The sequence below is a fragment of the Echeneis naucrates genome, unplaced genomic scaffold (genome assembly GCF_900963305.1).
Source record: "Echeneis naucrates unplaced genomic scaffold, fEcheNa1.1, whole genome shotgun sequence".
Taxonomy (NCBI): domain Eukaryota; kingdom Metazoa; phylum Chordata; class Actinopteri; order Carangiformes; family Echeneidae; genus Echeneis; species Echeneis naucrates.
The window spans coordinates 988334-1013165 of NW_021780168.1; the positions used below are offsets into that span (position 1 = coordinate 988334).

At 41.0% G+C, this 24832-nt stretch overlaps 2 protein-coding genes across 2 annotated transcripts in view; both read right to left on the reverse strand.

Moving 5' to 3' along the window:
• LOC115038391 (NACHT, LRR and PYD domains-containing protein 12-like) overlaps nucleotides 1–24832 on the reverse strand; it is a gene marked incomplete at its 5' end in the record, with an annotated part of 488710 nt that overhangs the window by 257966 nt on the left and 205912 nt on the right. The window lies entirely within an intron of this gene.
• LOC115038394 (E3 ubiquitin-protein ligase HECW2-like) overlaps nucleotides 6146–24832 on the reverse strand; it is a 31288-nt gene continuing 12601 nt past the window's right edge. Inside the window, 23 exon segments of the mRNA XM_029497230.1 lie at nucleotides 6146–7088; nucleotides 8420–8532; nucleotides 8625–8710; nucleotides 11893–12007; nucleotides 12127–12273; nucleotides 12699–12828; nucleotides 12969–13067; nucleotides 13159–13311; nucleotides 14053–14166; nucleotides 14277–14397; nucleotides 15104–15213; nucleotides 15376–15459; nucleotides 15561–15657; nucleotides 15738–15840; nucleotides 15965–16117; nucleotides 16481–16666; nucleotides 16944–17247; nucleotides 17379–17529; nucleotides 18497–18589; nucleotides 19147–19293; nucleotides 22515–22638; nucleotides 22833–23659; nucleotides 24439–24539. Coding sequence (XP_029353090.1) covers nucleotides 6977–7088; nucleotides 8420–8532; nucleotides 8625–8710; nucleotides 11893–12007; nucleotides 12127–12273; nucleotides 12699–12828; nucleotides 12969–13067; nucleotides 13159–13311; nucleotides 14053–14166; nucleotides 14277–14397; nucleotides 15104–15213; nucleotides 15376–15459; nucleotides 15561–15657; nucleotides 15738–15840; nucleotides 15965–16117; nucleotides 16481–16666; nucleotides 16944–17247; nucleotides 17379–17529; nucleotides 18497–18589; nucleotides 19147–19293; nucleotides 22515–22638; nucleotides 22833–23659; nucleotides 24439–24539 — 3670 coding nt within the window. The 3' untranslated portion in view covers nucleotides 6146–6976.

Sequence of the window (24832 nt, forward strand, 5' to 3'; positions counted from 1 at the left end):
ATTGGCTGAGAACAGCACGGATAGCAGGTGAGCGTACAGTCCATCTCGTGGGACATAAAGGCCTGATGTACAGGGCTGGCCATTCCCCTTCAGCTGCAACAATGGCTTTAACCTTGTCTTTCACCTTACCAGACTGACTAAAAAATGTGCCAGTCGAGTGCATTTCGTAAAAACACACAAGGCTGAGCAAACTTGTGTAACTAAATTGACACAGTGTGGTCCACAATGTATGTATGGTGCTAGTGGCAGTGCTCGCTGAATAACAGCCTGTGCACCTGAATACTTTGCAGCTACTTCTGAGGCCAGATATTGGCAAATTCAGCCTCAACAGAACATCCGAAATGATCCTGGCAAGGTTTTCACCTGTTGTAGAAGATGCTTCATACAACCCTATCAAGTGCCTACATTATGTTGCCACCAGCAAATCCGTGGCAACATAACGTAGGCACATCGCCTCCAGATCAACACCAGATATATCCCTTGTCCCATCCATAATAATAGAATACTGTAACTGTCATGGGGTGGTGTTTTGTCAGGGAATGGTGGTGGAATGAGGACCCAAATGCAGGAGCCAGACTGGGTATGGAGGCATTTACTAACCATGTTCTGCCAAAGTCTCTGTCTCTCCCAGTTCCTCTCCTCTCTCTCCCTGTCCTCATCCTGCAGGTGGTGACTCATCGCCATCCCACGTTCCTGCAACACCTGCTGGTCCCATATAGCATGAATTCTGTATTACAGCTCAACTCCATGAACTTCATGCAGCAACATGTTCCTGCCTACACCCCCCCCCCCCCAATGCCTGTGTCTCTCTCTCTCTCTCTCTCTCTCCCACTCTCAACCCAACCGGTCGAGGCAGATGGCCGCCCCCCCTGAGCCTGGTTCTGCTCGAGGTTTCTGCCTCTTAAAGGAAGTTTTTCCTTGCCACTGTTGCCAAGTGCTTGCTCATCGGGGGATCTGTTGGGTCTCTTTAAATAAATTTATAAAGAGTTTGGTCTAGACCTGCTCTATATGTAAAGTGCCTTGATGTAACTTTGTTATGATTTGGCGCTATACAAATAAATCTGATTTGATTTGAAAAATAAATACTTTAATGAACAGAAAACCAAAACTACAAAATAACTCAAGTGAATAATCAGAGGCACAGGAACACAACAGGCCAAGGGACACAGGCAGAGAGACAGGCTGACAGACACAGAGACTGAGAGACACCAGCAGAGACAAGCAAAGAGACCAGCACAAGTCAGGAGGGCAGGGAGGCAGAGAAGGCAAGGACCTGACACAGACTAACCAGAAAACAGGACTTAAATACACAGTGACTAGACAAGACACAGGTGAACCACATAAAGGCAGGGAATGCAATCAACAGGGGAGCACAACCAGGAAGTAAAGCAACAGGGAACACGACAGAACCCAGACTTCAAAATAAAACAGGAAGTGACACAGGCCGAACACACAAAACATGAAAGAAAAATTCAAACTCCAACATAGAAACCAAAACCATGACAGTAACACTGGTAAAGACCAGATCTCATCTGCAATTTTCCTGATAATTGATGAACTCATCAAATGTATCCATTCATTTTGACAATCCAAAGATATGTTCATGCCCTCTAAAGGCCAATCCCTGCCACTCCAAAAACATCTCACCCCCTGTTATCTTTAACAGACTAGCTCTGTTTTCTGCCTGCTGTGTACTGACTGCACTGCTTAACTGTGTAGTAAGTGGCCTGTTTTCATATGCAGCAGTTTGAACAACCAGTTTGTGATCCACTGATTTCTCATGCCTGGAACATTTTCCAAGTGCTTTTTTCCAGTTTTTAAATCCGGTATTGACAAAAGCTGGGTCTATAGTCTTGGCTTGTGCTGGTTTCCCTGTCATAGAGTATTTAGAGCAGTGAAAACAAAGAACACCACCAGTGCCCATCCTAACATGCAGCCAGGGATACTTCTCATTCCATGCTCTTTGGAATGGCAGTGTCCAGTCTTTGAGCACTTGTTCTTGCAAAACTTTAGGGTCAGGTTGATTTGGTGTTGTATGTCATTATCATGTCAACTTCCTCTCTCTGTGTTGTCTCCTATCCCTCCTTGTTCTGTCCTTGCTTTTTCTGTCACCCCTTCCTCATGTAGTCTTTTTCTACTGTGGCACACCTCTGGCAGATCCTGTCTTGGCTGACTAGGGCCTGCCCCACTGTCATCAGGAATTCCCTGCAGGCCAGGCAGATAATGTCAATATTTGAAATCTTATTTTTATTTCACTTAACAATTGCTTATTAAAATAAAGTAAAAAACAGGGTTAGGGTTAGGGTTAGCCTTTTTTGCAGGAATGTGCTCAGACACTCCAGCTCCTGCTGTCAGCCGGGTCTCAGAAGTACAGAGGTTTTATACCTTTTTCTGCAGCTCTTAATCATTTTTAAATGTAACCGCTACATCATTCAACATTTATTCCCAAGATGAAATCCTTCATTTTTATTTCTTTATTTTAATTTTATCAGGTCAGTCAGTGGGCAGACGAGAGGACCAGCTGCCTGTTATCAAGAATGTGCTGTCACGTGACTGTCAAAGTGGAAAATGTAATATGTTGTACATACTCACAATACAGAGGAGTGTTGTATTTGAGCCATTTTTGCAAACAGGGGGTGCTACAGTTACAATATGACAAGAAATTTGTCCAAATGAGGACACACTAAAAACAATTCTGTTTGGAGGTCATGGCACCACAATCAAAACCCAAAAGAAGCAGTGCAGTGCTCCTGATGACTGCAACTTGGGCGGGGGGGGGCAGTGCTTCTTGCCTGGCACTGATGCACTCAAAAATTGCATCCATAACTGACATCAAAGTGCATTTTTATGTTGTGAGGGCCTGTGTCTGTACCAGGATGGCACAGTTCCAGAGGATGGCCCTTTCCGCATTTATATCTTTAATCAGTTTGTGCTAACTCCCAACACGAAAAATATTCTTTAGACTGAAGTGTGTGAACATGACCCTTTTCTTTATGCCTGGTTTGTTATGAAAACCATTAAGTAGAGCTGATAAACTGAGAATGGGAAAGTATATAGTGTAACAACTGTGAATGGCTTTGTCTTCCACACTTAGGATTTCTTTGGCATTTGATTATGTGTTCACAGTATCACAGGAAAATATGCTTTTATTTACATGTTAGGCAGATGCTTTATGCGCCGTCCTCTCCTCCTGCATTCCAGGAGTGCACAATACGACAGAGAGACAGCGGTCATTAAATATAGAGGAGGGATTTTGATTTGGAATTTTCTGTTAGATTCTAAGATGTTTCTAAAACAATTACTCAGACCAATGCAAAATAACGTGATTGAATTAAATAATTCTGATGACATGGCTCCAATGCATGATACAGCCTGAAATTAAATGTGTGAAGGGCAATCAAAAACTTCAGTTCATCACCACACCATCTGGGTCACCAATTCCCCTTTTCCTCCAAAATGTGCATATGCATTGGTCAGAGTTTCCATAGGGGTGTGCACATTTTCTGTCAAGTCTGTTTTTTATACATCACAACTTTTGCGTAGAAATTACGTACGCAAGGTTTAGGTCCAGTTTTATGCGTACGCAATGTTTATAAATGGCAGTTTTCCCAGTAACCCTGGAGCGTCAGGGATAGGTGCAGGTGCAGGTTCTTGTCCTGTTTCACACAATGTCTGCAATCCATTTCTTCCAAAACAACTTCTCAGGAGAACAATAGAAATTTCTCTGTTTTACTGTTACCATCTTGTCCACATTTTAAGCTCTAGAAACACCAAAGGACACAAACTGCCTTAGTAACACACACAGATATACACAGACATCAATCACTAAAGACAGATACATATACACTTTGTGACTATGGGACACACTGACATACATATAAAAGACATATAAAACACACACACACACACACACACTGTAGTGAGGATTCTTCATAATTTACGAGGCACCTTGTAGATTTCCTTTAGGTAGCTTTATTTACATTATTTTATAAAAAGAAAGATCAAATATTTTACTGGGGCATGAAGGGCACCAGACCATCAAACAGGATGAAAAAGCGTCCAGTTTAACTGGAGGAGGCCCCTGTCTGAGAAGCCTTCAACTCCCACTGCCGAAGGAGTTTTTCCAGCATCTCTGTAGAGGCTGGGGACATTGAACCTGAATGGTCAATAGTCAAAGCTTCCATTGTTGAAGCTGCAGTGGCATGCTTTGGTCTTAGTGTCTTGGGTACCTTAAGGAGCGGTAAGCCTCAGACACCGTGGTGGACACCAGTCGTCAGGCAAGCTTTCCAGCTGAAGAAGGATTCCTTTAGAGACATGTTATCCCTAGGAGATCCTGAGGCAGTTTTGAGGTACCGACGGGCCCGTAGGGCAACAGTCGTTGCTGTGGCAAAGGCAAAACAGCGGGTGTGGGAGGTTGGGTTTCTGTGACACACACACACATAGTAACACAAACAGGATTAAAGTCCATGTTGTTGTCATCCATTGCTTGGGACACAGACACACACAGACACCACACAGACCCCGAGATACTCAAATTTTCTGTGAGGAAATGTTTCCAGTTCCCATTCATTTCTGGGCTCTTTTTGTTCAAATTGCAGTCAAAGTCACACAGAAACAAAAGGACAAAGTTTGCACAGAGAGATGGCATTTTATTTTATGAGTGGATTGAAAGACATTCATATTGAAGAGTGAGGTGGATTGTACAGACAGTGAATAAAATCCTTCAGGATAAGGTTAAAAACGTTGGCTAGACAGACATTGGGTAGTGCACTTATTGAGGGGACATAACTATCTTTTTACAATGACAATAGAACCACTTAATCCTGTTTTAAGGGAACAGACCTGTTGTTGAAAAATCTGTTTGTCTGTAGTAGCTTCTTGTTGAAGTCAATTTCAGCCAGGACAAAACAAATTTTCAAGTTCTGCTAGATGAAGCTTAACTATTAAGTCATAATATGGACTTCAGTCAAAATGAGCAACTAGTATTTCAAAATCAAAGTTAAAGTCATTTTGAAATATAAAGTCAGAAATATTTTCCCCCTTGGCAGGAGTGACTTCCATTTAGCCTGGATTTTGGGAATGTAAAATGAGGCATTGGGAAAGGTTGTGTTGATTTAAGGCAAAATCCATCGTCCAAGCCTTTAAGTGGCTATAGAGTTGTAGTTCAATGTGACAGCTCGAGGCGTGCTTACATTCATAGTGCAGCGTTTTCACTAAAAAGGCTGTGAAAAGTGTATGAATGTAGAAAAGTAAAATCCTTTATTGCAAGCTCATTGTTTCAGTTTATATTAAAAGTTCATGCTTTTCTTCTTGATTTTTGTAATAACGTTAAATGTGACTAACAAGTCAGTAAGAATGAAAAGTAAAATCCATTCAAAAGCAAATATGCTGAAGAGATATTTTCATGTCAATGTAATGATTCATTTAAAATTGCTGCTCAAAATCACATAACTTGGTCAAGCTCACCTATAGCTGCAGCTATAGGTGAGCTTGGTGGCATTTCTTGTCTGATTTGGGCATTTGTACAGGAGAACTGGATCCAAAGGTTTATTACGGGTAGCATTTGGCAGCTCACTGCTATGGGCTCATCTCTCCTGCTTTTTAGACACTGAAGGTACAACAGTGAAATATGGACAGCAGTCAGCTGTCTAAAGCATTGAAACACATAAAAATCTCCACTTTCTAGTTTTGTAGTTTCCTCAATTGTGTGTGGACATTTCTTGTTACAATTTTCTCTTTCTATGCATGTTGAAACAATGGTTATTTTGACTACCCTTAGACCCAGAATTGATTTAAATCATCAACTGAAGTCTGTGAAGGCTAAATATCTTTACCAAGTCTGGTATAAAATCATTTATGTCTTAAAGTTAGTTACATTCAAATCACACATCACTCCCATGTCATTAGAAATTCATCCTTTCTTTTCGATGAAAATACCATAACAGCAACACCAACGATTCAGTTTGGACTCCAAAGTCAGCTGAATGTGCTGACCTTGGAGCTGAATTAACTTCATTGGAAAAATGTTACAAAAAGACTCCACAGAGCCTCACAGCAAGAAGATTATGGGTTTGATTCCTGCGCCTGGGCCCTTTCTGTAAGGGGTTTGCACGTTTTCCCTGTGCTTGCATGGGCTTCCTCCGGGTACTTTGGTTTCCTCCTACAGTCCAAAGACATGCAGGTCTAGGTTAATCTGTGACTCTAAATTGCCCGTAGGTATGTGAGTGTGAATGGTCATTCATCTCTGTCTGTCTCTATGTGTTGGCCCTGCCATGGACTGGCGAACTGTCCAGGCTGATCCCTGCCCTCACCTCCTGTGAGCTGGGATTGGCTCCAGCTCCCCTCCTGACCGGCAAACAGATAAGGGGTAGAAAATGAATGTAGGAGGAATGACTCTTCAGGCCGGTAACTGCAAACGAACCAGGACTGCAGTTCCCATAACACACCACGGGGAGTACTGGACCACAAGTTCATCACCAAAACTCAGTCATGGACAAGCACCATGATCATTCAAAGTCCACCCAAACTATAATAAAAGAGGCTGAATCAACTCTGCTTTTGCAGTGAAGGCAGTGGTTGCTTTTTGTAAAGTCGTATCAAAGGGAAAATGAGAGGACATCATTGTTTGTGATTTGGTCTAATCCTGGCAGGTAAGATCCCAGTCCTGAAGGCAGTGAGGGGCCATTACTCATCACAGGTGAAAGCATGTGTGACTTAGTAGGTGTGAGATACATGCAGCTGCAAAAATACAAAACAAAACATAAAACATTATTGGAGGTAAGAGTGCAAAATTGTGGTTCAAATGTCTCATGGGCTGCTCTTATTAAACATCCCATTGCAATTGAAACACAAAAATAAAAAAATAAATTCAACATTAAATCCAAATGTTGAACATTTTTTGTGTTTTCTTATAGTAGCCTCCTCTATTCACTGCCACCAGCAGACTGCAGGGGAGAGCTGGGTGGGTGAAGGAGTCTCATTCAAGCCCAAAGGTACTAGTCTCCTCCACTGCAGTTAGCATCTTCTCATACAGCATAGAAAAAGAAGGGTAGGGTGGTAGATCCAGCCGGTTGAAACAGGTATGAGCTCTGGAGAGAGACCACAGGAAGTTTGATGTTGTGTGTAGTATTTTCATTTCCTGGAACATGCAGCTCTAATAAAGATTTTTTGATATGATTAACAGGCAATTATATTTGAACCAATATATCATATTACAACCCATTTGTTAAAAATTAACACTGAAGTGAGAGAGAAGATAAAAACAAGAAGAGAATGGAGGAAGGATGACCTACGTTTATTTTTCTTCTGCAACAGTAAATCCTAGTATCAAACACATTGCAATTATACTTCCATTTCCTTCTTCCATTGTATCTTGAGTAGTTTCATAAAGATTAAGTTGTTACCTGCCCTAATTGCTTAAACAGCAAGAGGTAAGTAAGCACTTGCAGCCATCTGAGCACCCATGAATGTGACAGTTTTAAATGAGTTCTATCCACTCCACACTTGCATTTGTCCATATTTCAATAATGAATACAAGATTTATCGACCTCAACCATAATACTGTAACTGTAAAAGATGTTCACTGTTGTTGCTTTAGCGCTCTCTTGGCCCTCAAAATGGATGAGGCAGCAAACGTGTTTATGAAAAAGAATAATTCTAAGAAAATAACCAAGAAAAAAAAAAAAAGTTGTTATGCCCCCAGAAAAACCGTGGGGTTCAACAGGGTTGGCTTTCTCAGTTTTAATTGAGTTTTGGGATTTTACTATGGAGACTTCCATTAGTCACATAATCTCCAAATTAGCTTCAGTTCAACAATGAGACTCGTGCCTTGAAATTGAATTTTTAACAAAATGCCATTAATTTTGTGCTAGTAGTGTAGCAGGAACAGGGGGCATGCATGGTGATGCTTAGCTCAAGCCAATTAGGTCTGCTGCTACTCTTAGGCAAGTTGTTGTATTTTTTTTTTTTGTTTTTTCTAACTGTTTAAACAGAATCATAGTAAATTTGTTTTGGATTTAAATTTGTGTAAATTTGTGACAAAAATCAAACAGCAAGGTTTCTGCTGGCATAGTGGTAAGCGCTGTCACCCCACAATAGGAAGGTTGTGGGTTTGGTTCCTGGTCTGAGGCCTTTCTGTGTGTAATTTGCATGTTCATCCTGTGCCCGCATGGGTATCATACAGGTACTCTGGTTTCCTCCTGCCGTCCAAAGACACGCATGTTTAGTTTAACTGTGTAAATTGTCTATAGGTCTGAATGTGAGTGTGAGTGTGAGTGGTTGTTGGCCTTGCGATGGACTGGCGACCTGTCCAGGGTGTACCCCACCCTCGCACAGAGTGAGCTGGGATTATCTCCAGCACCCCACTTGACCCAGAAACGGAAAAGCGGTATAGGATGGATGGATGGACGTCTGTGGTTACCTGGGCAATGAAGTGACCTTCCCCCACTTCTCCACACAGAATCTGCGCGGTCCATTGCTGCCTCGCAGGGAAGCAAAGCCCTCATAGGGAATACTGGATGTCCCAGTCACAAACTAATAATACACAGAAGAAAACAAGGACTTAAATTCACCTCAATGTTACAGAAATTATTCTCATACTGTCTATGTCTGACGCACAGCAGTACCTGCAGAAGCCGTAGTCTTTGTTCATTGTTGAACCTCTCCACTGCTATCCAGAACCACCGGATAACTACATGGTTGTCGTGGTAACCTATACATAACAAACCATGTTAGGTAACTATGGAAATAACTTAACCTGAGGCATCTAATCTGAAAGATTTCTTTCCAGACTGAACTGAGGGGAAAATGGGGTCAAAGCAGCAGCAAAGAACACAACAGGGACAAGGAAGTGAAGAGATAAGGCAACACAAGGTGAGCTTCACATAGCTGTAGCATTGTTATTTTATTATTCATCTATTTTGGTATGGTTTGCAGTTCATAAAAAAAAGAAAAAAAGAAAAAAAAAAGGTCCTAGAGTTAAATGGGCTGGACATTCCACAGTTTAAAATTGATAGTTCCTAAAAGAGTCAAACGTAGCTAAAACCAGGGGTATATGCACACTCTTTGCTTGGTTAAAGGTCTGGCAGCTCACCACTGGATAATTTTAAATCTTTCAAATGAAATAAGCACTGCAATGGTGTAGTCGATTCAAAACAAGAGAATGAATATGTTTTCAGCATGCGCTCGAAAAGGAGCAGCCCTGGAACATTTCTCCACTGATGAAAAGCTGTTTTGGTCACCTTTTTATGTCAAGTAAAGAAAAAGGGATTGTTAATGTTGAGTCATTTGACAACAACCGTTTTGAACCATAGGTAACAATTAGCTGAAATTGGCTTACTAGCTATGAGATCCAGTAATATCAGTTTTCAAAACCTTAACAATCAGTCTTTAAAGATGTTTGTAAAATCCCATCATGGTAAGACTTGCAGAAGAGGAGATATGGAACTGGAGGGTTTACTTATGTAGATCAGCAATGATTACCAAATCAGTACATCAAAGCTTGAGCAAATGTTACTGCATAAAAGGTCAAAGTGTAAATGCTCAGAGTGCACAGTACCTCGGATGACCATAACCAGAAACTCTCCACAGGAGAAAGCATTGTGGGTAACATCAAACCTGCCACAGTGCACAGCAGGGAAAGACAGTGGAAGGGGAAGTGACAAATGCTGTATTAAAAAAAAAAAAAAAACACTCTGCACATCCAGAGGAAACTCTGTGAGGTCTGAGAAGACAAACTGATCTCCAACCATTTTGTAATGTGTAATCTGTAGTACACCAGGTTCACACAATTAACATGACAGAGGATTCAGCTCACTGAGACCAATTATGAAATATTTCAAATAACAGATGAACCAAGCAACAGACCTTACATACAATACAGCAGGGTAAATTCAGGGTAAATTTTTAAGGACAAATGAAACGTTATTTGCTTCAGTGATGAATAACCACTAAAGGGAAAATTGTTTAAGTGAAAATACTTTAGATGGCACTTTCCATTGAGTTTTCAAGATGGATAAAACAGTGCAGAAGAAATACAGTAAGTACCTGATGTAGTCATTTTGACATCAAATAAGTAAGGTCCATGCTGATTCTGAGTTGACAGACATGAAAAAATATTCACATTAAATAGCGTAATGCGATGGTCCGAGTGGCAGCAAGTTTGTTTAGGTCCTTTTTATTTGTTGTTTGAGTTGAGTTTTGAGTGCTTAAGAGTGTTTTTTTTTTCTTCCCCTGTGATGGACACATTAAAGTTGTGTACACACTGGGGGGGAGTGGGGCATGGCTTGGCTGCAATGGAGTAACACAAATGTGTTGGACGCGAGCTCATGTTAAACCTCTATTTTAAGCAAAAAATTTTAAGTGTAAGCCTTCTTATACAACAGTAAACTATTATTTAATTCCAACAGACAGTGGAATAAATCCACAGCGGTGCCCTGATGGACACGAGTCTAAAGACACTTAAGTATACTGGATCCTCCAAATCAAGGCCCAAAACCCCCTTGGACCAGGGTACTGCCAAGAGCCCAGCTAAAGTGACCCCAACCTCACCTGCTTTGAGAGATGGACGTTGAAGGCTTGAAGTCAGAAATCCTGCTCTCCCTGAAAGCGGACATTTCAACCATGATAAAGTCAGAGCTGAAAAATGCCCTCGCTGATGACTTTGAAGCTCTCAAGTGGCTACTTTACAAAAAACTGAGTGAGATGAAGGCAGAAATGGCAGAATCACTGACTACATAGTAGTCATACCAGGTAAACTGGTATTCTGACCAGTTATCACCTTTGTTATTGTTAGTTTCTGAAGAATGTTTAGTCACCAATTCTCTGACCCCAACCATACTTAAAAAAAATCAGATATACTGTAAGAGGGTCCACCAGAAAATTTTATGTCATTTGGCAACCATTTATTTCCTTTGTAGAGGCCAGGGCGGCTACTAACATATCCATGTAACGCAAATGTGTGTGCACCTTGTTTTTTTTTTGTTTTTTTTTTCAGTTGGTCTGTGTTTGTTTATACTCTCGTTTTTATTGTTATTATTTATGTCTTTCTTTTATTTACCTAAATATTTTTTAGGTTTAGGAACCTACCCCGCTTTTACATTGTGAGAGCAGACAGGGACGCCAAGATGACCGGAAAAAATAAAGGTGGGGTATTGATGTTACTACACAATATATGGTGTCATCCTGCTACGGTGAAAGAAAATATATGAGCACCAGCTCCAGGTAGTTGCCCCTTTGCCAGGTGCCTGCTTGAGCCTGTATCTCTGTCCCTGTTCCAGCCTCTGTTTTTGCCCTAGCACGTGTCTCTATCCCCAGTTCTTCCCCCCAGTCCCTGTCCCAGCATGTGTCACCATCCCTGCCTCTGCTGCTGCCCCCCCCAGCTGGTCTGTTAAATATCTGCTGTGTATATGTTCCCTTTGCTTCAGACTCACCTACTCTCGTCTGAGTTGCGTTATGAGTATTTTCCACTTCCTTGTAGTTAACAGGTTTTTAGGTCACAATAGAGTAAACGCTACTGGAAAAAGTTGGCACCTGTAAAATAAGCTTCAGCTAACTTGATCCGATCTGATCGTTACTTACACTAACAGGACCTGAGATCATATCACAGATCAGCAGTTTGGATTTCTGCAGCTCTTCTAATATTGAAACAGGGACACAGCAGAAGTGAAATTTACCCTTCCTCGTCCTGACAGTAAAATGCTTGAAGTGAAGTCTGCTTGAAGTCTTGCCTGTTGGGCCCTCCTGAGGCCGTGAGTGCCAAATACTGGAGATTTATGTACATCAAGGTGCAAAAGTATCAACTAAAAGTGTTCCAAGAGTCCCTCTTGGCTCAGTGTTCCTGCAGAAACTACAGTAAAATCTATGTAGTACATTCACCCCACTTTCAGTCCATACCTCCTCTGTACTCTGTGTTGTTCCTCCAGTCTGATAAGTCTATCTCAGCAGTGCCTGCAATCACTAGCTCCAGCTCCCTGGCATCAAACACTGACACCAGCCTGGCATCCACCACCTGGGTAACAAATACACACAGAAGATGAAGACAGAATGTATGATAATAGAGTTCCATTCTCTTTACTGCATTCTGATAGAGCAATTCAATCTAACTTAGTCTAACTTGTGTTGCCAAACCTCATAGAAGCCTCTGACAAGGCTCTCAGTCTGCTGCACCACTCCTCTCTCTATCCTCCACTTCACCATTTGCTCTATGTATTCTTTCTTGTTTTTCTCTGACACAGGGATGTTGGCTCCTCCAGATTTTAGCTCTCTCTCTGTAATCTACGGGAAAATAGACACATTTCCTCCATAACAAATACACAAACTAAAAAGACAAGTTTACATAGAAACAAGGACTCGACTATCAGGAGTGAATGAAATTTGACTCAAAGTTTTTGCACACACACACCACAGACATCCACTGAGCCATTAAGCTTTAAGTAGCATGTTTTAAATGTGTAAGGGAGCCAAAGACAAAACCAAACCAGGTTTTTATATATTGTACAATGATTTTATGATGTTGATTTTATGCATGACCTTCAATTATGTTTGAACATGATCCTTTAATTGTTTCTATACTTATCTTATTTCTCTGTATGTTCTCTTTTTATGAATACATGTTGAATTGCCTTTGTGTATGAAATGTGCATATAAATAAATGACTTGCCTTTGTTTTTCTGTATGTTATTGTGGTAGAACATACTGACCTGTCCAAAGACTTCTTCATTGACAGTGAAGGTCAGGTCCAGCATGTCTTCAATATTGTTGTCCTTCATCCACTGAAGGGACTGGTGAAACTCCTCATCAAGATATTCCAGATCACTCAAATCACATGGACTACACAGAGAAAAATTATTCAGTGTGAATTCTTTGTCTTTAGGTTTATTGTGTGTGTGTCTGTTATGTCATTTTGTAGGTGTACTGTAAATACTTGAATAATTGGTAAAATTTCTTGCCAGTCCACTTGTGGGACCTACATGCGCAGTAGTCCCTTATAGAAAGGTCTGGTGAAGAAGGCATCCAGCAGGTACTGGTGGATTAGAGCCAGACCAAGTATACGACCACTGAAACGAAACCTGAGGAACACACATTAACACAAATTATCAGCTGCATTATTGTGCACAGGCTTCAACAGGGTGGCTCCCGTGTGTGTTCTGTAAAACTTACCATTCATGATGATTGTCTACAAAAGCAGACATTGGGCTGATTTGAACAGTGTAGGTGTCATTTGCAGAGTATTCAAACAGACCATAATAAGGGTTGAATAGCTCCCTGGATACTAAGAAAAAGAATTCTCTTGAAGGCCCACTGTAGTCCAATCTGCAACACAAACACACACACCTTACTACTTTGTTGATCTGATCATTGGCATACTTCCTTTTTTTGACTGATCTGCTTACTATGTGATAAGACACCCTAAGGTTGGGTTAGTGAAAGACAAATGAAAGAGAAAGGCCTCTGTGTGGATGTGATACAAAATAAGCAGAGACAGTGGGAGTGGTGGTGATTTTACTGTTTTACTGCAGACACTAAGAAAAAAATTATATTAACAGTCATACTTATTAAAATGCACACACGTTTAAACACGTTTAAATTAGGTTTGAATTCACATTTTACTGCAATAGTTTGTAATTATAATATTTTTTTAACATTGCAATGTAACAATAAAATACATTATCATTATTATGAAACTTGATTCACTGAATGTGAAGCAAGGCAGGTTTTGTGGATTAATAAAACAGAAATTATCACAGCTTGTAATTATTTTGTACCATCATTTTGGAAGGCCAAATGTCATTGTACAACATAAATCCATTGTACAATATAAACCCATAGAATCCAGTATTGGTACCTATGTGCATTGCATTACCTAAATTTGTCTTATGGGTCTGATAGGTAACTTCTCAGTAGCTAACACTATTCATTAAATGTAGGGAGTCTACTGATGTGTGAATTATTCGTCTGACTAACAAATTACATAGAAAAGATCAATACAGTAATGAGCCTCAAAAATAATATGGACAAATATGCTCTTAATTTTTTTTCCTCCCACATACTCACCCCTCCTCCCCAACAAAGCTGACATAGAGCTTGCTGCGCTGCAGATCTTTCCGGGAATAGCACATGATCTGGTTGAAGGCATCTTCCAGTAAATGGTCACGACGGATTATCAACCTATGACAGATAAAATCAGGAGGACACCCAAACATAAACACTTGTAAGTACACAGAAACAGAACAGTTCTTCAGAAGGTCCCTCTTTTTAGACAAATAAACTGCATTTACTTTAATTTGCCTGGTCCTTGGCCATAACCTTTAGTTTCAAGTTTCCTGTAGAAGTTGCGCAGTTTGGCCTCAAAGTCTCTCTTGTAAGGAGCTGGAGCTCTTGCATTAGCTCTCTGAGTACCTACAGAGGGAAGAACAGAGCTGGATATTCAAGGAAAACATCTGCTCAGTGTGTAAGCAACCTGCTTGTTTTGGGGTGAACTGTATTTGGTTTTTGTTTCTACCTTATCTATTCTAATCTATTTTTAGTGTAGTAGGTTTCAAAGGTCTGAGGTTGGGACTTGTGAGGATGACGCAGCTAAGGGATGGTTAGTTAAAGTGGTTTGCTTGTTAAATTTTTATTTTCTTCAAGTATTAAATTTAAAAGCTGATGCATGTTGAGTTGTCCACAGGTTTCTTTACAGAGCTGACTGCCAACTTTCATACAAGGACACAGAGCTGACAGCTTATTAACAAATATAGAGGAAAATAGATGTGATTTACTTGCCCTGCAAGTGGATGTGGAGAAGGTTCTTATTGTTGATTTGGACAGTTGTTCTCGTTCATGTTGGCTTGTATTTTCTTCACACATCCAGTAATTCAGGCTTGTTACAGTCAGTGTAATCATGCTCATCTGACTATCATTATCATGTCCAACCACTTGTTGAACATGATGTAGAAGTATAGGAACTGTAAGTCTGAACCAGAAACACTGAAGAAATCTTTTCTTCCCTACTTCAAGCAGGTGAAACAAAGTTCCTGAACCCCGTTGTCTTTATGAAATAAAATGCATTGAGCTCAATATTGATTTTCAACAAAGTGAGTGCAGTTGCACTTGTCTCTCCTACCAGGTGAATTCTGTGGGGAGGAAACAGGGGATCCCCGAGGCGACTGGCAGTAGCTGGAGTGAAGAAAGGTGTGAGGAGGTACATAGGACATGACTTCTTCCTCAAACAGACTGCAGATAAAAAAAAAAGGATAACATAAACTAAACTGAATTCATTGATTAGAATGTATTAGACATGAAATAAAGGAAGACAAGCAAAAGTAAATGAAAGGAGGACATAACTGTCACTGATCCAATAAATTTTAAGGAAGGAAGCAAGAAACTATGTCTCACCTTAGCAGCATTACAAGGTCAGCATCTCCTGAGAGCCTGGCCAATCCTGACACCCCATCTGTTCGGATCAGTTGTACCTTCTCCCTATTGTAACAGCAACATTCAGCTGTGTGTGGTATTGACTGAATGGTGTAATTAACAGATCACCATTAAAAAAAAGCAGATAACTGCATTAGCATTGCTACCTGAGTGAATGGTTCCGGCTGATGTCAGGTGCTCTCTCCTGCAAAATCTCAAAAACGTTTGGTTGTCGTAGAAACGCCACAATCTTATCATTGTAAGCTAGAAGATAAATTGACAAAAAACTTACAGTCAATTCTTCCAGTATGTGAGTGTGTATTTGTATTTGTCTGTCTACTGACCCACTGGCACGATGTCTTGGCACTGCCCCCTGTTGGTGTGAATGAGTGTGTTGGAGGGTCGCGGTAAAACAGGTGGGCCAGAATGTCGAGCATCTTCACCTACCTCCAGAGACAGAAGGGGACAGTTGTGCTACCATGAGTGCTATTTGAATTTGGCATCTGATGAAAGTGACACACAGGACTGTTTATTGTAGAGGTGTACAATTGTCAGTGCATGTTTCTGTTACCAGGCGTCTTGAGTTGACTTCCCCAGCACTGTGGCTGCGCTGGCGGGTCAAATGTTGCCGGTGAGCCAAGAGGGTAGAGGGTCGAGAGCTCTGGAGAGGTAGCCGGGGGTCAATGAAGGTGGTGGCACGGCAGTTATGGTCCACAAAGAAAGGCTACACACACACAAGAAAATTTCTAATGATACAAATAACACCTATAAAGCTATTCTAACACTTCTATCTATATGATGCATTCCACAGGATTATGGCACAAATTATGACAGTTTGTCTTATTTCAGGGTCACAAAACAAAATAATTTGACATGAACACAAATTTTCATCTTTTTAGAGCTGGATGATAAGCAAATTATTACGGCAAATATTGCAATACTGATGTGTTGCAATTTCATTTGAATTTTGTTTTTGCTTTTCCTTTTTCATATGTCCACATCCTCCAGACATGAATTGAAATGACTATAAAACAATATTCTGGTTCTAATCTTGAAAAAAAATTCCCGACAAGTTTTCACTCCCCACCTTGCCAGTGTGGTCATGCTTCATCTCCCAGCCTCTAGGCAGCTCCAGCTGTTTGTCAGCAAACATGTTGAGAAAGGCCACCAGGTCCCTGTTGTGTTGGTAGCGCTCAAAATGATGAGCATCCCGATGAACCTTACTGATCATATGCTTCAGACAAGTATTGGTGGTGAACATACGGTAGGCACTCTGAAAGAGACAGTTGAGTGAGGGACAGAAAAAAACAGAAAGAAGAAAAAGATTAGGAAAGGAAAGAGACAGAAAAGAATAGAAAGAAAGACGGAGACAGAAGTTTTGCCCATCAAATGGCCCATATGTATACCCTTCCCTTTTTCTGACCTCCCCCTACAATTAGCAAAATGTCCTTAGTTAAATTTGTGCTGAGAAGAGCCTGAATAAAAGGTAAATGGTGTCCTACCAGTGAGACCAAAGTGAAGAATAAAAGAGAAAAAATTAGTGTCCGTACAGGGTTGGATTGCAGCACAGTGAAGAAGTCAGGGCTAGTAAGGAACTTGGCGCTGGGAGACTGAAGCAACAGTGTCAGGCGAGACCTGGAGGTGGACTGAGCCACAATGTTGTCTCTACGCAGCTCTGCAACACACATGCAGTTTCAGGAAGAGTGCACAAATCATTATGAAAGATCATAATTCACTGCAGTGAGAGGATTACCTGGTAAAGTGTGCATGTCAGGCTCGTCTGCTGGCAGTTCATTGGCTGGCTGCTCCTCTGCTCTGCTGTCACTGGTTATTGTCCGACGTATGCTCTGATACCTGTAAATGTGTGTGTTCATGATGAGAGTGACAATTGAAATAATCAAATCATGGGACAAATTCACCTACAATTTTAAACTTTTCTTCCTCCATATATTATAGTATATGTGTGTGTATGTGTACATCCTGACCTGCGGTTCAGTTGCTCCATCTGTTGTATGGAATTGGACCTCTGGAGGGTTTGCGGGGGAGGGGGCGCAGTGGGACGCTGCCAAGTTGTTGTCCTGTTCACGTGGTCCACATAGAAGATGCGACCATGGCTGTCAATACGAGCCTCCCAGCCTGGTTTACACACAATGACACAGGAAAGAAAATGGGCCTTAATATAGTTGTGAGATGTTCAATGTATATGAGCCTGAAAGGTTTCTAAAATGTGCCAGAGGTAAAGCAGTGGATCCAGACTCAAATCCAGACAGCTACTGTGCTGCCACCCTTTCATGAACCATTGGATCCAATTAGCCCACATTGTTACTCATTTGATGAAAACACTAAAAACTGCTCGGTTCTCCACCTTTTAATCTCCCTTTTTTGTGCACTATTATCTGTTTCATAATCTGTGTGATTCTGTTATATGCGCTCTCTCATGGCGCTGCCTGTTGCCCTCTGTGTATGATAATGGGTCATACAAATAACATTATGTTGCCCACAACATACAGTACTGTGCAAAATTTTCTGACCCAAAGTCAGGAAAGAATAATGATATTAATGATAGTTTATCATCATTTATCATGCATTAGCATGACCACATACAAAGTACAGTACAGTGGGTTTTCTCAGTTACTTGATGTTAAGATTAAGGCCCCGTAAGGACCATAGTGTCTGTGACAGGACATGTTCTTTCTTCCATTCATTCATTCATCTTCTACTGCATATCCATTTCTGGGTTCCAGGGGTGCTTGAGCCAATCCCAGCTACTTCATGATCTTGTTCTTTATAGCTTTATAGCTGTATGCTTGAAGTTGGGGTTGTGCTTTAAAATAATTTGAGACTGATCAGATCCCTCCTTTTTACTACAGCATCATAAAGAAAGAGCTAAACATCTGATGTGTTTCGAACTCTTGAGCAGTGTTGCCAAAGACCCTATTTTTCATTTCACCTGCTGGCACCTACAAGTTTTTGCTGCTCACAAATTCTATATACATACTTTGCAGTTTACAAAGAGCATGTGCATTTTTGTGTAGTTAGTGGTGCAGGGTTTAACATTGTTTTCCCTAGGTTAAATTGTAATGCGTGGTATTTTTGAACTCACTAGGTGGCAGTGGCTCATCCACCCTCTGGTAGCGACTTACGTCACGCCGGAAAGATGAGAGCTGACGAACGGACTGGTGACCATTTATCTGAGCTGTAAGACAGACACACACACACACACACACACACACACACACACACACACACACACACACACACACACCATAATCCAGGTTAAACAAAATAACACTGACACTTCACTTAAGAAATGAGAATACTCAGCTCTATTTACTGAGAGCTTCAGCAAAAGTTGTTGATTGAAGTACAAGATCAGATCGTAAAATGGTGATGATAGTCAGAGAGCAGCACTATCATCTTCATCTGTTGTTATCTGATCATGTCAAACAGTTAAATAAAGAACACTATTCTCTGTGTCATCTAGCAGCTTTTCTCAATCTGCAGAAAACATTATCTGAATATTTAGATCTAATTAGAACAGAGGTTCAGTCTTTCTCCAAATAAAATAAATAAAATGATAAAAAAATTAACAATAAAAAAAATCTCATAATGATGAATAAACTTTGTTTCAAAACAACCATTGAACCTTTCAGTGACCCAGGTGCCTTCCAGCTGCTCAAGATCATCTGATAGGGGAAAATCCTGCAGAAAAAAAATTAGAACAATATAACTTTGAAATTTTCTGTGTTTTACCTGTTTCTCTCTCCCTGCCTTCGGCCCTGAACACTTCCTGGTTCTGGCTCACACTGGTGCAGGACTGCATGGAGCTCCTCCTCCTCCATACCTCTCCTGCCTCCTGTTCTTGCTCCTTTTGCCTATCCCAGCCGCTGGCGTCAGCTCCTGTAGTTACAAAAAGGACTTCAGGCACTCTGATGACGAGGCATATGAAGGTCACCCAGTGTATGCTGCTACAACTCTGCTGCTCCAAACATGCTCCCTATGGTTCAGCTTGCAATATCAGCTGTAAAATATACTATACGCTAAAGGTGGATCCAGCAGAGGGAGGTAAAATTTCACTCAAAGTTCATGAAACAAGTTTGCCCAACAAATGACCTAAAAATATAGTTAAAAAAAAAAACAAACTAATAATAATAATAATAATAATTTCTTAGTCAATTGTCAACAACATTAAGTTAACTCTTAACTTAATGACAACATTAAATTAATATTACTAAAATATTCACAAGGTCAAAAACCATGTATTAGAATGACTGTAATGTTCCCTTGACGACATGAGTATAACACCCAAAACAAAAATTTCTAGAGAGACAGGGCTTATATGGACTGAAATGCTAGTCTTACAAACCTGGTAAACAACGAGATAATGTCATGCCCTCTGCTCCCTAGTCCTTCTCCCCCTCTCTCTCTCTGGGCATATAGGCGCTAATTACAGATGGCAAATTGCTGTCCTGGAGTTGGGGCCTGAGCTACACACCTGCCATTCATCAAGTCCCTGCTACATAAGCTCCTGTCTGTAGTCAGCTAGTGCTGGATTGTTGACTGTACTCACGATCATCTCATTCTTTGGTCCAGCTCCAGCTAGCCAAGCTCCTGCAACCCACCCACCGCCAATTTGGATCTGCTCACCTGTCTGCCACAGAACCTAGCCTTCACTTGCTCATCCTATCAAGTCTCACAATAAAACCCTGTAACTTGTCATCTGCCTTCCATCTCGGTCTTCTGAGTCCCCTTACCTGGATGTAACAGATAAAAGAATAAAGGATTATGTTTATGTTGTAAATTTTATTTTTCTTATCTATTTTTATTTTTATTTTTATTCCCTTAAATTGTCCATTATCCATTATCGGCTGCAAACAGAACACTGCGGAAAGTGTGGTGAAGAGGAGGAACCTGAACAACATTATCCATAGATAATCTTGATCACCCTCTCTACCACACACTGGACAGACAGCGGCACTCCTTCTCCAACAGACTGTTGCAGCTCTGCTGTTCAAAGGATAGATACAGGAAATCATTCCTGCCACATGCCATCACACTGTACAATAACTCTCATCTGTCTGATATGTAAAAACAAAACTGTTGTTTTTGCACCTTAAGTCATTGTCATTATATTTTTATAGTTTGTATAGTTACTGTCTGTTTAGGGCTTTTGTTATATTGTTTAGATTGTATATATTTTTCATTATATTGATGTACAGTGTGTCTTGCTACTGTGAAATGAGAATTTCCCAGCGTGGGATGAATAAAGTACATCTATCTATCTATCTACCTATCTATCTTACTATTTATAGACCATTGGCCAGATTTATGGGTTGAATAATTATAGATGCATTGAATTCCTAAGGGAGTTTGCATGTTCTCCTTGTGCTTGTGTGAATCTCCACCGGGTACTTTGGTTTTCTTTCACAGTCCAAAGACATGCATTTGCAGCTTAATTGATGACTCTAAATTGCATGTAGGTATGAATGTGAGTGTTGTTCAGCTCTTTCTGTCTCTGTGTGTTGTGCCTGCGATGGATGTGATGAACTGTCCAGGGTGCACCCTGCCTTTACCCAATGTGAGCTGGGATTGGCTCCAGCACCAACCATGACCTAGAAATGGATAAGTGGTAGAAGAGGAATGAATGAAATGAATGAAATTCTATGCAGTGGAAACAAAGATGCAAACCACTCAAGGGAGACATTCTCTGAATAAAGAGCCCTTTCAGTGAACTATACCTGCCCATACTCTAGAGATAAGGACAGGTCTGCTTAATCAGCAATGTAGTAGGACTTAGAAATTATTTTACCACTGAATAATGCAGACTGCAGTGGAGGCTTATGGATAGATAGTTGATTCAGGTAGGGACTCTGCATTGAATTTCGTTAAATTTAAGATTTCATTAGGGTTTTTTTTTTTGTTTTTTGTTTTGTTTTTTTTTTTTTGCTTTTCCGAAATCTAGGTAATGCAAATTGATGTATTGATTGTATTAAAGTGATATACTTGTGTTTTCTTGGTTAAGAAGAGATTGTACTGAAGACAAATTATGAATTACAAACAAATAAATGAATGATCTATGGGGTAAATTTAAATAGACTGAACAAAAACAGAGTTTACCCACAAAGGGAAGAAATGGCTAAACCTAGTATGCATGTGTGTGTGTAAAAACGTTATTGTATTAGTTTCTTTCCACTTAAACTTCTCAGATTTGTAGCCTTTTGCTGCTTTTATTGTAATACCTGCTCCTCAGAACATATTCTCTGATCCGAGCTCTTAACCTTCAAAGGATGCTACATCAACTTAAAGGATGAGTCAGTGAATATGTTGTCACAATCTGATGCTGGTGTGTTTTGTGTGACAACATGACAAACACATTTATTGTCCTCAGTACAAATGTGCAACCCCCCCGCCCCCCCACAGAGACTGTAGTGGATTGTGTAAGGTAGAACAGCTTGCAATCAAGTTAGCTTCAGAGCTTAACTGTGCTTGCTTCAGATAGACTACCCTTCTGCTGAGAGAGCAGTACAAGGCATCATGAATGCAACAAGCATCTGGGGGTGGTTGCACAAAACATCTGAAATGAAGATTTTCCTTGAAGTCTAAGTTCCATGTGTGACGTGTGGAGGGGAATGTGCAATAATCAGAGTTTCTTTGTGTAGGTACTGCCGCAATCTGTGCAGGTCTTTTTTTTTATTATTATTATTATGTGAACATCTGTGTAATAAGTTCAGTTGGGCATCGCGCAATATCTTTTTTGGGAACTTGGAGAGGGAACTAATGTTGTGTGTTAACTGAGGTACGATGATTGTATATGTGATGTATGTATAGGGTTTATTTACTGGTGTGTTGTCTGTCCAAGATAAATTTTACTTTACTTAACAGCATCAACTCATCCACTTAAGGGTTCCTTCAATGGTTGGCTTAGACCGGGTCACTCTCTTACCGTCCTGCGAAATATGTAGTGACGTTCCTGTCCAAATAATATGGTCAGGAGAAACTGCTGCAAACCTCTCAAACTTTAAACAGACCCAGTGTAACTCCTTGGAGTAACAGCCTCAGTGAAACAGCAATTTAAACATCGAGGCCAAACTAAAATAAATGATTAAAAATTCCCCACCCACCAGATTTGTTGTTGTTGGTGTTGGTGGGACCACACGCTGCCACTGGGCCATTTGCCTCACTGCTAGATGACTCCGCCCCTTCTTCTTCAGCTTTTGGTGCCACTTCACTTCTTGTCTCCACCTGCTGAGAAACAGAAATGAGAGAACAAGAGAGGAAAGGAATAGAAATTAAACGAGAGGAAAGGAAAGAAATCAAAACAGAGAAGGGGTGGGATAGACGGGGGAGAGAGGATGGGAGGGGAGGGAATGGGTGGAGTCAGTTCATCTAATAATGGAGTCTATCACAGCTCCTGCTCTAGTTTCCTTGTAGCTGCTCACCTGAATGAGTGAAGACAGAGAGTGGGCAGGATAGGAGGATACACTGAGGTTTGCCCTTGTCTTGTTGCCCCACCCCATCCCAGACTCCTCATCTGCCTGGGATGAGCTGGAGCCCATGGAACACTCTCCAGTGAAGTGTGGCCTCTCAATTAATGCACCAGCAACGTCTGTAGGCTCAGAGGCTGTTGATATTGCTGCCTGTGTTTGACTCAAAGTTGCCTCTGCTTCAGTCCCCGCTTCAGCCTCAGCTGCAGTCTCAATTACAGGCTGAGTATCAGAGCATGAACCTGCTCCTGGTGTAGGCCCAGTGGTCAGCCAAGTTCCAGCTCCTTTCGGCCTCTCTGAGGAAAAGTTACTGCTCTGTTCCATGCTCATCTCCTGTGACTGATCCCCATGCTGTCCCACTGTCTCTTCCTCTTCCTCATCTGAGTCTATATGCAGCATTGTGTTAAGCCGTGTGTCTGTTGGAAAGCTGGAACGGAGTTTTGGAGAAGGTCCTGCCAAAGTTTGGTCCCCAGAGCTCCTGGAAGCCTCAATGGAATCCAGGTAGTCATTAAGAGACACCTGTCGGTGGGTGTGACCGCCAAGAGCCACAGGAAGCAGATCCTCCTCTCCCATCCGCCCAGGCTCACGCCACACACTATCATCAACATAGGAACAATTACCGTTGACAAGTAGGGAACCCTCATCAGACCCCGTGGGAGAAGGTCCACATATGATGTGAGAAGATGAGGAGGGCTGTGCAATGTCTTCATCATCAGAGGGACTGCCAGGGTCAATGTCCATTGTTCGGCCCAAAATAGTTCCTACTGGATCTGGGGCGGCCTCTGACAGTGAGAGAAGATGGAAAAAAGAAGAAAAGGAGGGAGAAGAAGGATACTAGTCCCATGTGCTGAGTACGTATAGGGTGACCACACTTAGCTAAATGAGATGTTTTTCTTCTGTTTCCACCCTGTGCTCAACTATGTCCTACATTAAAACTGTCAGCACCCCTAAAACGTATTATCCCTGTTGACACATTTAATCAGTGAATGGCAGAAAAGGAAAGTGCAGGTTGTGCCCCCTCCGCTGTCACATTTACCCACTTTAGCCAAAAAAGCCTTTTCAATATACTTTAATATATAAATGTTCTTTTAGCTTGAAAATATTACATTATAAGCATGTGTCAATGCTGTAATTATAACTTTTGACAAGGTTCAACACAGGATTATAGTTTGCTTCAACCAGTTATGTAGACATTACCATTTCTTCAAGCTATGTTTGAGCTATTCCTTGACAGGTATTCTTTTAGAATTTTCCTCCATGCATTATGCTTGAGTGTTGAAGATTCACTTGGGCCACATAAAAGCCAGTTATATTTTCATGAAATCAAACCATTACTGTGGCAATTCTTGCAAATGACAGGAATTACTGATGAATGGCTTTGACTGGAAGGCAGTAAATTCCAAGACATGGGCAAGTGGGCAATCTAAACTGGGCCAAACAGTTGTCATTGGATTTCCCCTGTTACTGCAGAAATAGCCCGTATTATGCAGTTAAAAGTGAATGATACTCATTTCTATTAACCGTAGAAGTGCAATGCTGAGAATTCCAAACATTTACAAACCCTCATTGCCATTGGAGGTGATGTCCACTCTGAACAGGAGATCCCCACTCACATGGTCTGTAGGAAGACGACGGCACAGGCTGTAGCTGACTAGCTGATCACTACACACACAAACATTCATACAGACACAGCAGATAAACAGTTTATTGATGTGGAGCATTTGGGGGTTTGCAAGTTTGAGACATACCAATTGACCAAACAAGCTCATTGGCGAGACAGTGCTCAAGAGCTCATGTTCAAATATGAATCTTAATGATTTTTAATCCTCACAAAGACAGCTTTATCATTGGTTCACAGTTGGTATCAGTTATTTCATCTACATTCCATGTACAATATGATGGATAGCAAGACAGTTTAAGCTGAGTGTGTTGAGTTTTATCTGCAATTCATAGAG